This window comes from Chinchilla lanigera, unplaced genomic scaffold, assembly GCF_000276665.1.
Source record: "Chinchilla lanigera isolate Chin_1 unplaced genomic scaffold, ChiLan1.0 scaffold00048, whole genome shotgun sequence".
Classification (NCBI taxonomy): Eukaryota; Metazoa; Chordata; class Mammalia; order Rodentia; family Chinchillidae; genus Chinchilla; species Chinchilla lanigera.
Genome location: NW_004955449.1, coordinates 941,634 through 955,918, shown reverse-complemented (window position 1 = coordinate 955,918; position 14,285 = coordinate 941,634). Strand labels below are relative to the sequence as shown.

The following is a 14,285-nucleotide window of genomic DNA, read 5'->3' as shown; positions in this document are numbered from 1 at the left end:
CTGTGGTACTTTATAGTTTGTGCTACAGATGTGCTACATCTGTAGTACTTTGTGCTACAGAGCACTGGTATGCAATTTCATGACTCACAAAAGTATTGATTGAGAGAAGGGAAGGAGTTACAAATTAGATTGATGGGAAGTGACTAATATACAAACTTCATTACATAGTTTACTGATTTTCACAGTAAACTCCTAGAGTTTACATTATTATCTTCATTTTGCAAATGATATATATGAGGTTCAGAGATAAAGTAACTTGCCAAAAACTTATCAAGTTGGCACTTGAACATAGGTCTGTTTGACTCTACTTTGTTTTCATGGTTCCAAACAGACCTTTTTTTTTTGAGACAGGGTCTCCCTATGTAGTACCAGACGGCCTTGAACTCATTTATATATCCAGGCTGGCCTCAACCTCACAGTGATCCTCCTGCCTCAGCCTCCTGAGTGCTGGGATTACAGGCATGCACTATCATGCCCAGCTCTCAAACTGACTTAAGGAGGAACAATTTAAAAGTTAGATTTTGTTTTATATGTTAAATTAACTGGAAAGAAATTTTTACTCTGAATGTAAAGAGCTTATCCATAGCATAAAATTATTTAAGAAAAATAAGGGAAATTTACTTTAACCTCAGAATTTTTATATTTTTATTTTAGACTTGGTCTTGAAAGAGCTGATACAGCTGAAAAAGCTCTCAATGTCATTATTGATTTATTAGAAAAATATGGCCAGGGTGGAAATTGTACAGAGGATAACATGGAATTTAGCTATCACAACAGTTTCCTGTTAGCTGATAGAAATGAAGCCTGGATTCTGGAGACTGCAGGAAAGTATTGGGCAGCAGAAAAAGTACAAGGTATGGACATTTTTTTGTAATTCAGTTAATAAAATACACCCTTAACTGCTGATAATTGTATTTGGATGTCCTTCAAGATTTATAATCCAGTGTGATAAAACATAGACTACAGGGGGAAATTAAACATTAGAAATGATATACAGTGAAAGAGCATTATGAAGAGTATTCTTGAGAAGGGTAGCATTATTTTTAGGAATATGAATTTTATATAAATGATATCTACTTTCTGTGCCACAAATTTTGAGTGCTTTACAGTGCTTTTTCACTTTTTAATAACCTCTTACCATTTCTTCCTCATTAAACTTTTTTTTTTGTTTTGTTTTGTTTTTTTTGTTTTTTTTGTTTGTTTTTTCTCCGGTACCAGGAATCGAACTCACGACCTTGCGCTTGCCAGGCAGGCGCTTTTGCCGCTGAGCTAAATCCCCAGCCCCCCTCATTAAACTTTGGACTGAATGTCAAAATTATAATGTGGAAGTGAGAAGAGAGGAGCAGGACTGGGGCTGGGCATCTTTGGGTTGGTACTAGAAAGGATATGTTGATAAACAGTAAAATGTAAAATTTTACATCTTTGAGTATAGCAAGGCAATTTGACTTTTTTTAATGCTTTGCTTTTTCTTTCCCATCGTTTCTTTGTGATTACGTATTTCTCTCTGTCTTGATTACTTTTCTTTTGTTGCTGGGACAAAATGCCTGATGCCCAAAATTAAGGAAGGAAAAGTTTATTTAGCTCACAGTTCATGGAAGTTTTAGTCCATACTTGGCTGGCTCCAAGGCAGAGTGGCACATGGCAGAGGGCAACAGTTCATGGTGGCAGAAAACAGCAAAAGCAGCAAGAGCAAAAAGGGAGAAGCAGCAGCAACATGTCTCTTTCCCTCCCTTGTACTGTATGCAGGTTCCCCTACCCAGAGCGGGTGTAGCACTCACACCCTTAATCCCTGCATTGTATCAAGAATCAATCACAGACTCTAGACACCTGGCCCCTGACTGCATGAAGCTTTGAGGGGACATCTAAACACAAACTATAACACTCTCATTTTTCAAATGAGAAGACCAGAGATGTAAAGTGATTTAAGGTAATAAATGAAAGACTTGGAATTAAAATCTTTCCATCCTGAATTTGTAACTAGTTAATCTATTTGTGACAGTGGGATATTGAGGTCCCCACTCTACATTACAATACTACAATTGTATTAGTGTTTATTTGATTTTTCATGTCCATTAATATTTGTTTTATATAGTTGGGTGCACTGGTATTTGGTGCATACATTTTTATTATTGTTATCTCTTTCTCTTCTATTGTTCCCTTTACAAGGATGTAGTGACCTTCTTTGTCTCTCTTAATCAGTGTTGGCTTGAAATCCACTTTGCCTGCAAATAGAGTAGCTACGCCTGCTTTTTTTCTGGGTTCCTGTTATATGAAGTATTGTTTTCCATCTTTTGACTTTCAGTCTATGAATTTCTTTTTGAATTAAATGTGTTTCTTGTATGCAGCATATTGTTGGATCTTGCTTCTTGACCCATTCTGCCAGTCTGGTTTTTTGGGGGGTGATTTAAAACCATTAACATTGATGTTTGTAACTGATATGTACTGACTTATCTTTGTCATGTTATTTTCCTTTTGTTGGCTCCCCGTTTTCCCTTCTGTTTAATTGTGTGCCTTGCCTGATGGATTCATTCTGTTGGGGTTTCATGGAATTGTAATCCTTGTTATCTTTTTCTAAAATATCTTTCAGAACATTTTGGAGGGCTGGTTTGGTGTTCATGAATTTCCTCTGGTGTCCTTTGTCATGGAAGTATCTTATTTCTCCATCAATTTTGAAAGATGGTTTTTTGTGGGGTATATTAATCTGGATTGGAGATTATTTTCTTTTAGGGCTTAAAATAGTTCACTCCAAGCTCTCCTTTTCTTGAGGGTTTGTGTTGAGAAGTCTAATGTGATTTTGGTGGACTTTCTTTTATAGGTGATTTGTTTCTTGTCTCTAAAAGCTTTTAATATTCTATTCTTGTGTTGAATTTCTGGAATGCCTTTGTGTAGTCACTGTGCATCTGTAGGTTCAAGCCGCCCCTTCCATGCAGTGTCAGGTCTCAAGGATAAGGCACTGCTTACTACCTCTTTCTTACGTGTTGAGGTCTCTCCCTTTACTCTCCCTATGGGCTTTAGTTCTTGCTTCAGATCCTTCCTGGGTCCCAGGAATCCACTTCCCTCCTTCTTCTTTTTCTCACATTGCTATATTCTAGCATCTAGGCACCAATTCTTGGTGAGGCTGTTTCTCTGTTGTTCACCAGTCTGTCATCTTCTGGGAAGTCCCAAGCATAATCCTAAATATATACATTAATTTAAAAAAGAACTAAGTTGTTAAACTATTGAGAATTATATATTATTGAAATTCCATTGTTTTTTCTGTTTCATACATTAATTGAAAGTCTTGTTTGTAACTTAGTCTACAATATGTTTTGCAGAGTTCTATTGCTGTTCTAAACTTATGATTATTTTTAATGTAATTCATAGGAAAGAGTAATATCTAAAATAAATGAAGAACACCCAGGAGTGGAGAGTAAATAATCCAATTAGAAAATGGACAAAAGATATGAAAATACTTCCCACTTAAAGGGATACAGTATAGATGTTAAATTAATATAGGAAATGATGTTCAACATCATTAGTCATTAAGGAAATGTAAATGAAATCCACAGTAAGATGTCATTATACCTCTATTAGCATGGCTAAATAAAATAATGATATCACCAAATCCTGATGAGAATCTGGAAACTGAATCATTCCATGTGAGAATGTACTGCCAGCTACTCTGGAAAACACTTTGGCAGTATTTTAAAAAACTAAACATGTAACTAATCCAGCAATTGCATTCGTGTGCATTTATCCCAGAGAAACAAAAATTTAACATTACACAAAAACCCATTCACAAATATTTATTTGCATTTTTATGTGATGACTTAAAAATGGAAATAGCTTAGATGTCCTGGAGTTAATGAGTGATTAAAGGGGATTGAAGATAAGTGGATTTGGCCATAAAACAACAACATGAGGGAGTTTTGATAGTAAAAGTATTTTCTTTCTTTCGTCTTTTTTTTTTCTTTTTTCTTTTGTCTTTTTGAGATGGTTTTGCTATGTAGTTCAGGCTGGCCCTGAACTCATTTTGTAGCCCAGGCTGGCCTTGAACTTACAATAATCCTCCTGCCTCAGCCTCCCAAGTGCTGGGATTATAGGCGTGAGCCACTGCACCCAGCTAGCATTTTCTTTCTTGACTTTGTCAATACCAGTATTCTGCTCTTGTTATTATACTATAGTTTTGCAAGATGTGATTATTGGGGGAATCTGAGTAAAGCGCGCTTAATATCTCTCTGGATTAATTCTTATAACTAACTGCATTATTATGTACAATTTTCTCAAAAAGTTTAATTTTAAAAATTAATAGATCTTTTAGAAAATGTAATAGAGGCACACAAAATTTCAAGGTCTAAAATTGCATTTATATAGCTATTAAGAGCCATACTATGTAGGTAGATATTTTATGTTAAATGTAACTTCCATTCTTCTGTCCTTTCTTTCTTTGAAAACAGAGGGCGTTCGTAATATTTCTAATCAGCTCTCTATAACAACCAAGATTGATCGGGAGCACCCAGACCTGAGGAGCTATGCTAAACAGCGCGGTTGGTGGGATGGGAAAAAGGAGTTTGACTTTGCGGGAACATACTCTTGCCTTGATACCGCCACAATGCTGACTTCACCAGGCAGATACTGTGAAGGCTACAAGCTTCTAAATAAACACAAAGGTAATTTTAGCATTCAAATACCAGAATGACGAAGTACATTTTGTGAGTTATAATGTAGGGGTAATAAAATATGTTTTGAGAAATTATACTTAGTAAATATATAGTTTTATTAAAACTGAAAGCATTGTGTTATTGTGAGCTAATTTTTGAGATATGTGAAGCATTATACAGTTGTGAAGTATATAATTTTCTGTGACAGTCAAGTTCAGATTTCAACCCCCAGATACTTTAAAATTCTTTAGAAAAAATTGGGATTACTTTTCTTCTCAGAATTCATTGGGATATGGAGGCGGGTTTCTTTGAATATTCCTGCTACTCTTATTTATCTTTTGAGAGTATTCCTTTTGGTTATTTTCTTATAAAAGTTACATCTAGAACTAGTTAAGACAAAGCATATTTGTATTTCTAGTCTCTCTATGTAAATATCTACTATGATACATACTCAGGTTTTACTCAGATTTCCTGTCCAAATGAAAAATATGCTATAATAAATCTACATATAATTGCCATTGAAAACATTTAATTATATGGCTTTCTATGTCTACTGTGTCTCTACTGTCACATCATTAAGTTTACTGATCTGCATTATCTAATCTGCTGTTATCTTGAGTGACATTTTCATTTTAGATGTTGTAATTTTCATCTCTTCAAATTCTTTTTCTGTAACCATATTTTAATGTATGTAGATATATTATTGATTTAAAAATAAAAGATAGGTCAGTACTATTTATATTCTATAATTTTAATCTACTTTTACTTGATATATAGGGAATATTATTAATCTCTTGTTATCATTCAGTTTGAAATGTCATTCAGTTTTTAATTTTCTTTATGATTTCTTCCCTGACTCATGGATTATTTTTAAAATGTGTTAATTTTGAAGCTCCCTAGATATCCTATTGTTATTTATTTATTATTTATTGTTATTGTTATTAATTATTTATTGTTATTTATTGTTATTAATTTTGAGCTCCCTAGATATCCTATTGTTATTTATTTCTAATTTAATTCCACTGAATGGGGCTGGGGATTTAGCTGAGCAGCAAAAGCGCCTGCCTGGCAAGTGCAAGGTCGTGAGTTCGGTTCCCGGTACCAGTACCTAAAAAAAAAAAAAAAAAAAAAAAAAAAAAAATCCACTGAAATCAAAGAAGAGACTCTAGGATTTCAGGCTTTTTAAATGTATTGAGCTATATGTTATATTCTAGCATATGGTCTTAGTGTAAGAATATATATTTTAAATTTACTGTTTTGTATCAACTGGGTCAAGATAGTGTTTTTGACCCATTTCTTTACTGACTTATTTCTTTTTGTCTTTCTGAGGCAGGGTCTTGCCATGCAGATCAGGCTGGTCTTGAGCTCACTTTGTAGCCCAGGCTGGTCTGAAACTCACAATGATCCTCCTGCCTCAGCCTCCCAAGTGCTGGGATTACAAGTGTGTGCCACCACACCCAGCTTCACTGATTCTTTTTCTTATCCTATATATTATTGAGAAAAGAATGTAGAAATCTCTAATTTATGATGATGGAATTGACTATTTTTCCCTTTAATTTCGTCAATTTTTGCTTCATATATTTTTAAACTCTGTTTTTAGGTACATACACTTTTATAATTATTATATTTCTGATAAATTGACCTTGACCTTTAAAAAAAAACTTGAGATACAGTATAAGTCACTAAATTGGTCAGACTAGGGTCAGCTTGAAATCCTCCAACCACACAGAGTGCTGGGGTTACCGGCATGTGCCCCCACCCCCAGCTAAATTAACCTTTTTATCTTTCCGAAGTATTCCTTCTCATTGATATTACTCTTTGTCTTCAGATCAGTTTTAGCCCAGACTTCTTCTGCTTACTGTTTACATAATATATATTTACCTATCCATTTACTTTCGAAGTATCAGTGTCTTAAAAGTATATTCATTATAGAAAGAATATAGTGGGTCTTGTTTTGTTTTTAGCAACCTTGACAAACTGTCTTTTAATTAGAATGTATACTTCATTAACATTCAGTATAAGCTTGTTCTTATTTCAGTGAAGATGGAGTAAGTACACACTTCTGTCTCTCCAGAATATAATTAAAAACTGGAAAGGCTGCATGGAGACACTTTCATAGGACTCTTGAAAGTATGAGAGAACAGGCAGGAGGGGAAATAAACCAGAACTCAAGGTAGAAAAGCAGAACTCACCAGTGGTGAGTTTCATTTTTTTTCTTTTTAATCATTCAGCCTGGTTTTCCAACAACATGAATCTTGGAACTGTGCACTAGGTGTGGACAGGGACTCCAAGAGAAGCCTTTTTCTCGTCGAGAAGAGAGAAGGCAGGCTCAAATAAGCCAGAGAGTAGAAGAAATCCCTGATATATGTGTACTTTTTGTTCACCTCTTCCTCCCCCTCCTTCTTTTCCCCTCATGGAACTAGGGATTGAACCCAAGGAGCACTGAACTACAAACTACAGCTCTTTTTATGAGAGAGGGTCTAAGTTACCTAGGCTGGCCTTGAACTTGTGATCTTTCTGCCTCAGCTTCCCAAGTGCCTAGGATTATAGGAGTGCACCACCACATCTAGCTTGTTTTGCTTTTTTCTTTTTCTCTTACCTCAGCTACTAGATGACCTCCAATCTTGAAAGTGCAGTTTGAAGGCTAAGTGATCATGATAACAGCTGATGGGAGGCATCTAAAACCTTGAGATAAAGGAATTCTTTCTGACTGGAAGAATTACGGCCCAAAGAACATGAGAGAAATTCCAGTTATATTTTTCTCCTCTTTTTTCTTGCCTCATGACTCCAGAAGCAAATCCCGACACAAGAAATATGTGGACAGGGAAGGGAGACTCCAGCCCTTGTGCTCTAGCCAGAGGACTAGGAAGAGGTCCCAGAAGCCAGAGTGAGCCTCAGAGACTGAGAAACAGAGATAGCTCAAGAGAAGAATCCCAGTGTTGTTTAAGAATCAACACCTTCAAGCTGTATGTAACAAGAAAGCTTCAGAATACATGAAACAAAAACTGATAGACATGATCAGAGAAATAGACGATTCTATCATTATAGCAGGAGACTTCTGTCCTTTCTCAATCATCAGAAGAACCACCAGCAGAAAATTAGCAAGGCTGTATGTAAGGATTCACCTTGATATTACTAACCCTCTTGAGTTGTAACATCCATGACTGCCCCTGGGTAACCCTGCTTGGATTCTACCTCATTATTTTCCAGCACAGTATAAATAAATCTGTTAGTGGAGGATATAGCTCAAGGGCACAGTGCCTGCCTGGCAAGCACAAGGTCCTGAGTTTGATTCCTGGTACCAAAAATAGTTTTTTTAATAAATAAATCTATTAATGTGGTATATGGAACTTCACTCTTCAACCTTGGTGTCCACAGAACCAGGAATGTGCCTAAAGTTCTGATATGAACTTGAGATAAATCAGGTACATTCCAGCTTGGATGAGGTCATTTTTCTCGGAGCATTGTGTACTCTTCCTCTGACCTAAATCTCTCAGGACCACCTGGCCATCCAGCACCATGTTCTCTGAGTTAAGTTCCCAATAAATTGCAATCCTGGATCTTTTGGTGCAACCCTGGATCTGTCTGTCTCTCTCTTTGGTGTCCTGGTGCCTGAGGACTGCTTCCATACACTGGGACCACGTGGTTGTGGAACACTATAGAAGAACTGAATAATACCATCGATCGTGGGACTGAACTAATACTTATAGCACATTCTACCCAACAACAGTAAAATCCGGTTCTCAAGTACACATGGAATGTACTCCACTGTAGACAATATCCTAGGTCATAAGATAAATCTTAGCAAATTAAAAATAGACATAACAAAAGATGATCTCTGGCAATAAATTTAAAATTAAGTATAAAAATCTGGAAAATCCCCAATACACAATATACTTTTAATCTATGGGTCAAAAAAGTTTCAAGGGAAATTAGAAAATATTTTGAGCCATGAAAATGAGCATTAGTATGCCAAAGTGTATAAGATATAGTGAAAGAAGTGCTTACAAAGAACTTTATAGCATTAAATGTTTATATTAGGCAAAAAAGAAAATTAATTTGTTTAATGAACATCTGATAGCAAATATCAATCATTTATCCATCTCTGAATAGTTGCTTTCTTTTGTTTTTTGTTTTTGTTTTTGTTTTTCTTTTGTTTTTCTTCTGGTACTGGGAATTGAACTCATGTCCTTGCACTTGCCAGGCAGGTGCTGTGCCACTGAGGTAAATCCCCAGCCCCTCGAATAGTTGCTTTCTGATTAATTCATAGAACTATCTTATTTTTCAAATGAAGGAAGGTATATCAATTAACTATTGTTATTAGTGGAATGAACTTTTTGCAATTATCTGTGACTCAGTTTTCTAAGTAAAAGTTACTTTACTGAAATTATTTGGTAGCAAAGGAAGAAAGGTACATGTCTTAGTTACTTTTCTTGATCCTGAGACAAAATGCCTGCTACCTGAAGTTAAAGGAGGGAAGGTTTGTTTAGCTCACAGTTTGTAGAGGTTTCAGTTCATAGTTGGCTGGCTCCAAGGCAGGGTGGCACGGCAGAGGGGCATCACAGAGGAGAAACAGTTCTTGGCAGGCAGAAGGCAGCAAATAAGCAGCAAGCAACAAGCATTGAGCGACTGCAGCCCTCTTTCTGTCTCATATCTTATCCAGGCTACACTCCCCTTTAGGGTACTCTTTTTTTTAAAAATTTTTAACTTTAAAGAGTAAAAGAAGGATAACATAATAATGGGTGGGGCTTACCAAATTACAGACAAAGTGGTAGGAAATTATCAATGGTTACTGTTTTACATATTGTTATCTACAAGATAGTTTCTCAGGAAAACAAATAGACAAATAATAGTGAGTTACAGACAAAGGGGTAGGAGATTATCAATAGTTGTTGCACTATACTTTGGTATCTTCAAAGTGACTTCTAAAGAAAATAAATAGAGCTATACATGAGCGACCAATTGAATAATCATTAACTATTTTCAGTGGTTATTGTAGGAAACACATAATAATAAACATACATCCATTTACAAAATAGGATAGGAACAATACAAACATTACAAAGTTATGGATAGATTAGTAGGAAAATATCAGTGGCTGCTGTAATACATGGTGGTATCTTCAAAGTGATTTCTCAGGAAGACAGAGATACTCAAGAAGGATCTAACAAGTAGTTACAGCCTAAGGGTTGTGAAAAATAGCATATTACTTCCTCACCAGTGACTCCTTTCACTGAGGTGTGACAGCTGGAAGGAAGGCCAGGATTGAAAAGAAAGACCGAGAGACTTGCACCTGTGTTTAGCAACAGGCTGTTTTCTTGTTCCTCCATAGTCATGATTACCCGGGGCTCCTCCATGGAGATGACAGTCTGGCCAGAGGTAGAAGGCAGAGTATGCCCCAGGCCCTCTCATTCCTGTTGGACTACCTGGTAGGATGGGTCTGAGCTCTGGGGCCTCCCCTTCAGAGGGCAGACCAATCTCCAGTGGTCACCTTTGCATTCAGGACATGGCCCATGGGGCCTCTTAGGGCAGTTCCTCTTGAGGTGGCCTGGCTTTTCACAGTGATAGCAGATGAATGCAGTCCTCAAGTTCTTCTTGGGGCCCCGGGAATCATACTTGGGGTCTGTTTCTCTTAGTGCTGCAGCAAAAGCAGCTGCTTTTTCTCAGTCTCTTTGTTTTCTCTCCTTGGCCTCCTCCTTGTCATGGCTATAGAATACTGAGGAGGCAATTCTTACTAACATCTCAAGTGAGCCATCTGGGGTGAAAGCCATTTTTTGTAGTTTTTTCTCTCCAGCCTCCCATTGCATTGGGACCCCACAACAAGTTAGTGTCCTCTCCCCAACTGTCAGTACAGGCAGCAGGAATATTGCTGCAGACCTCTCCAGAGCTCCACGCACTCCTCCAATGAAGCCTGTACTGTCAAGGGAGGAATGGCTTCCAGGGGATCTCCCCAGGTATTGTGCAAGGTCCTCCTGGTTTACAGCTTCTGAATGGTTCTCATGACCCTCGTCCACTAGACCATTGACTCTTTGGGTTTATGCTGTATTCTCATGTTCTCTGAGTCCTTGTTCAGCAGCTGCTCCTCCGCTGACTCTGGACCTTTCTGGTTCTCACGGCAGGGGCAAGAGTGACCCGTTGTGTGGCATGTATTCCCAGGGGTTTCTCCATGTCAGAATGATCCACGCACGTCCATGGGCAGGCCTCTGCAGCTGGTGTGTGGTGGGCCAATTGCGTCAGTGCTTCTCTGTGCCATGATAGTTCTCAATTGCATGGCGGTGGTTGGTCTGAGGGCCCGTGTGCGCCAGCGCACATCACCGCAGGGCTTTCCAGGTGCCAGGGGTCCTCCCCCTTAGGGTACTCTTAATCCTAGCATCGCACAGTGAATCAATCCCAGCATCACACACCCTGTATCCAGCCACCTCTAAAAAAGCCCCACCTATGACTGCATGAGGCTTTGGGGAACATCTAGATACAATCCATAACAGTACATTAGAAGTTACTTTCTAAGAGTGAGTAGTAACTCAGTATAAAAAGACAGAAAGATATATCAATAAACTGGCAATTTATAAGAGAATTACAACTTTCCAGTAAATGTAAGAATGTCTACTCTTACTAATAAATATATATTAAAATAACATGCAGCTTTTGTCCTCAAAACTTATAAATGTGGACAAATAATACCCTGTTGTTGGTATGTTAGAAAAGTCTTAATAAATTAACATAGAATTAAAGTTTAACAAAGAGCACTGTGTATACTTTTTTTTGTAACAAATTTAAAAGACCAGGAAATAAGCAGATTATCTTGAAAGATGAAGAACAGCAATGCATAAAAAAAGGAAAGTGTCAAGAACCCTAATGCTTAGGTTAATTGGACATAAGAAATAAAACCAGAAATATAAATTAATTAGCCACTGCATCATAATAATTCTGTCATATTTAACTATGAAATAATGAAGTATAGATTGAAATTTATGTGAGTATAGTAATGGATGCATCTGACATGAAACTTATTTTTTCCAAGTGTAAAGTACAGTTCATCTAGCTTTCTGCGATTTACCAGAAGAATAAGTGTCTGTCCAACAGTGTGATAGAAAATTGTCTACTAGTATATTATGGTTAATTTTTCCTATGATTTTTCTGTGTAGAAGAGCCTACCTCTCTTCTTTCCAGCTATTCTTACCTGATAGCTATTAGCTGTGCTGCACGTATATCCAAATTGTATCTATATTCACTCATGTATTTTAAATAACTAGTTTAAATTGCAATGAAATTGCACCCTGGGTTTTGCATTCATTTACCGAACCCTGCTATGGCAGTCTCAGTACTTATTCAATGCTTGCTAGTGGATTACTTATAGCTGTCCTACTCAAGAGATCATGTAAATCCTCCTTTCATTTTGAGAATTGTAGGTTTTGAATACAGAAAACATTTTTGTAATACCTATATTATCACAGTGTTATGGTTCTGACACTATTTTTATTAAAACTTGCCATTTACAGGAATTTAGACTTGAATCACTTTAAAATCTCACTAGGTGCTGAAACTATGTGCTTGAGCGATAGGTGTGGATGGGAGGCTTCTGCTTTATTGTTGAGTTTCAATATTTTTAGATGTAATACTGCCCCTTTTTCTTCCTGTTTTTTTTTTTTTTGGTTTTTCTCCGGTCCCGGGAACCGAACTCACGACCTTGCGCTTGCCAGGCAGGCGCTTTTTGCTGCTGAGCTAAATCCCCAGCCCCTCCTGTGTTTTCAAAATTAACAAAAATAAGACTCCTGGTACATATTATCTGTAAATTCAATAAGTTATTTTTTTAAATTTGAAGTCCTGGCTATATTGTAGAGAAACTACATAAAATAATGTAGACTTAAATTAATCTATTGCCATTATCATAAAATAGTCAGTAGCTGACATGATTAACTGATGACAGAACATTAGATTATTTCATATGGAAGTCAGTTTTCTTTTAATTTGAAATGTCACAAAATCATAATTTAGGTATGGATTTGTGAGCCTTTTCTTTTAGTTGCCATATTATCATGGGAATGGAGGAAAATTCTTGCTTTTCATATTCTCTTTGTGAGTTACTTCATTCTTCATTTCTTTCTTGTAAGTCTTTTAGAGATTTGTTTGTTTGTTTTTCAGTACAGGGTATTGAACCCCGAACCTTCACACTGAGCTATATCTCTAGCCCCCACATAATTTTTGAGACAGGTTCTCACTAAATCTTTATTGCCTATTTATTTCACTTAAGAGTATGGTCTCAAGGTGCATCCATTTACCTAGAACTGTCTCGAGTTTATCTTTCTTTATGACTGAGTAATACTCCATTGATAAAAAACCCATATCTTCTATATCCATTCATCTGTTAATGGACATTTGGGCTGATTTTTAAATTTTCATTGGAAATATTATATTTCATTCATTTTCTGTCCTAAGAATTAGCATTTTAAAATTTTAACCTAAATTTTGTTAAGTATAAACTTATGTAATCTTATTTCTGTTTATATTTTTATTTCCTGTTAAAAACCCAATTGATCCTTCTCATACTATATTTACTATACAATTTTGATTCTCATTTTAAATGTGTTACTTTGAGTAGCTATATTTCAGTACCAGTTGTCTTTTGAAATGAGAATTCCTTATACTCATTCAAAGGCAAACTTTTAAATCTATTCTGAAATTTTTTAGAAAAGATTCTCAATGAATTGTTAACTATAGTTACTTCAGTTGAAATTAAATCAGGAGATTTTTACTTCATATCTCCCTATATGGATGTAGATTATATAGATATAGACATGGATATAGATAATATAGGTAGTGTACATAGATACAAGTGGTAACTTGGTTCATGAATTTAACTCGTTTCATAATTTGGGGGATGATGGCCATGGTCATGTTTATCATTCAATCCAAAGTTCACAAATGGAAGCAAAATTTTGCTAAGTGCCTTTGTTCATGAACAGAATTGTGAGTTTATAGGGTTTATAGTTTAATGACAGAGGTAGGACTGATATAGACAAAAGGAATGCATATAGATAGAAAGGAAAAGGTCCTTTCAGCTGAGTCTAGAACTAAGTTTTAATTTGGAGGAGTTTTAATTTGATTCAGGAGGAATTGAGCATAGTAAGTTTTGCAGAAGAGAATTAATGATATGTGAGGGGAAAAAACCCAGCTACTTTTGGCAAGTGCATTGGGTAAGGTAGGATTATTTTGTGTCATGAGGGAGCTCCAAGCCACATCTTTGACTGTGAATATGTGAAGCAAAGAACAGAGGTATCTGATGACATCAATTTATTTTGAATTTTTTTGGTTATGCTTTCTGAATATTGAATTCTGAAGTTGTCCATAACCAGAGATATGTGTTTACTAAAGAGGTAAAATAAGTTTTCTATCTTCCTATTTTTCCTAAAATTTTTTTAAAAAAATATTAGACTTTAAATATGAAAACATAGGGGCTGGGGATTTAGCTCAGCGGCAAAGCGCCTGCCTGGCAAGCGCAAGGTCGTGAGTTCGGTTCCCGGTGCCGGAGAAAAACCAAAAAAAAAAAAAAAACAACAACAACAACAAAAAAAGATGAGCATATAGTTTTAAAGTCACTATCCTATGTTCCTTGGGATGAGATTGTTATATATTGAAAAATTTAAA

General features: G+C 36.2%; 1 protein-coding gene across 2 annotated transcripts in view; it reads left to right on the top strand.

Annotated features, from left to right (window-relative positions):
* Positions 1-14,285, top strand: part of Scrn3 (secernin 3) — a 25,454-nt gene that overhangs the window by 4,596 nt on the left and 6,573 nt on the right. For both annotated transcript variants that reach the window (XM_005393190.2, XM_013518736.1), the window contains exons 4-5: positions 655-854; positions 4,437-4,649. In XM_005393190.2, coding sequence (XP_005393247.1) covers positions 655-854; positions 4,437-4,649 — 413 coding nt within the window. The remainder of the gene's footprint in view (positions 1-654; positions 855-4,436; positions 4,650-14,285) is intronic.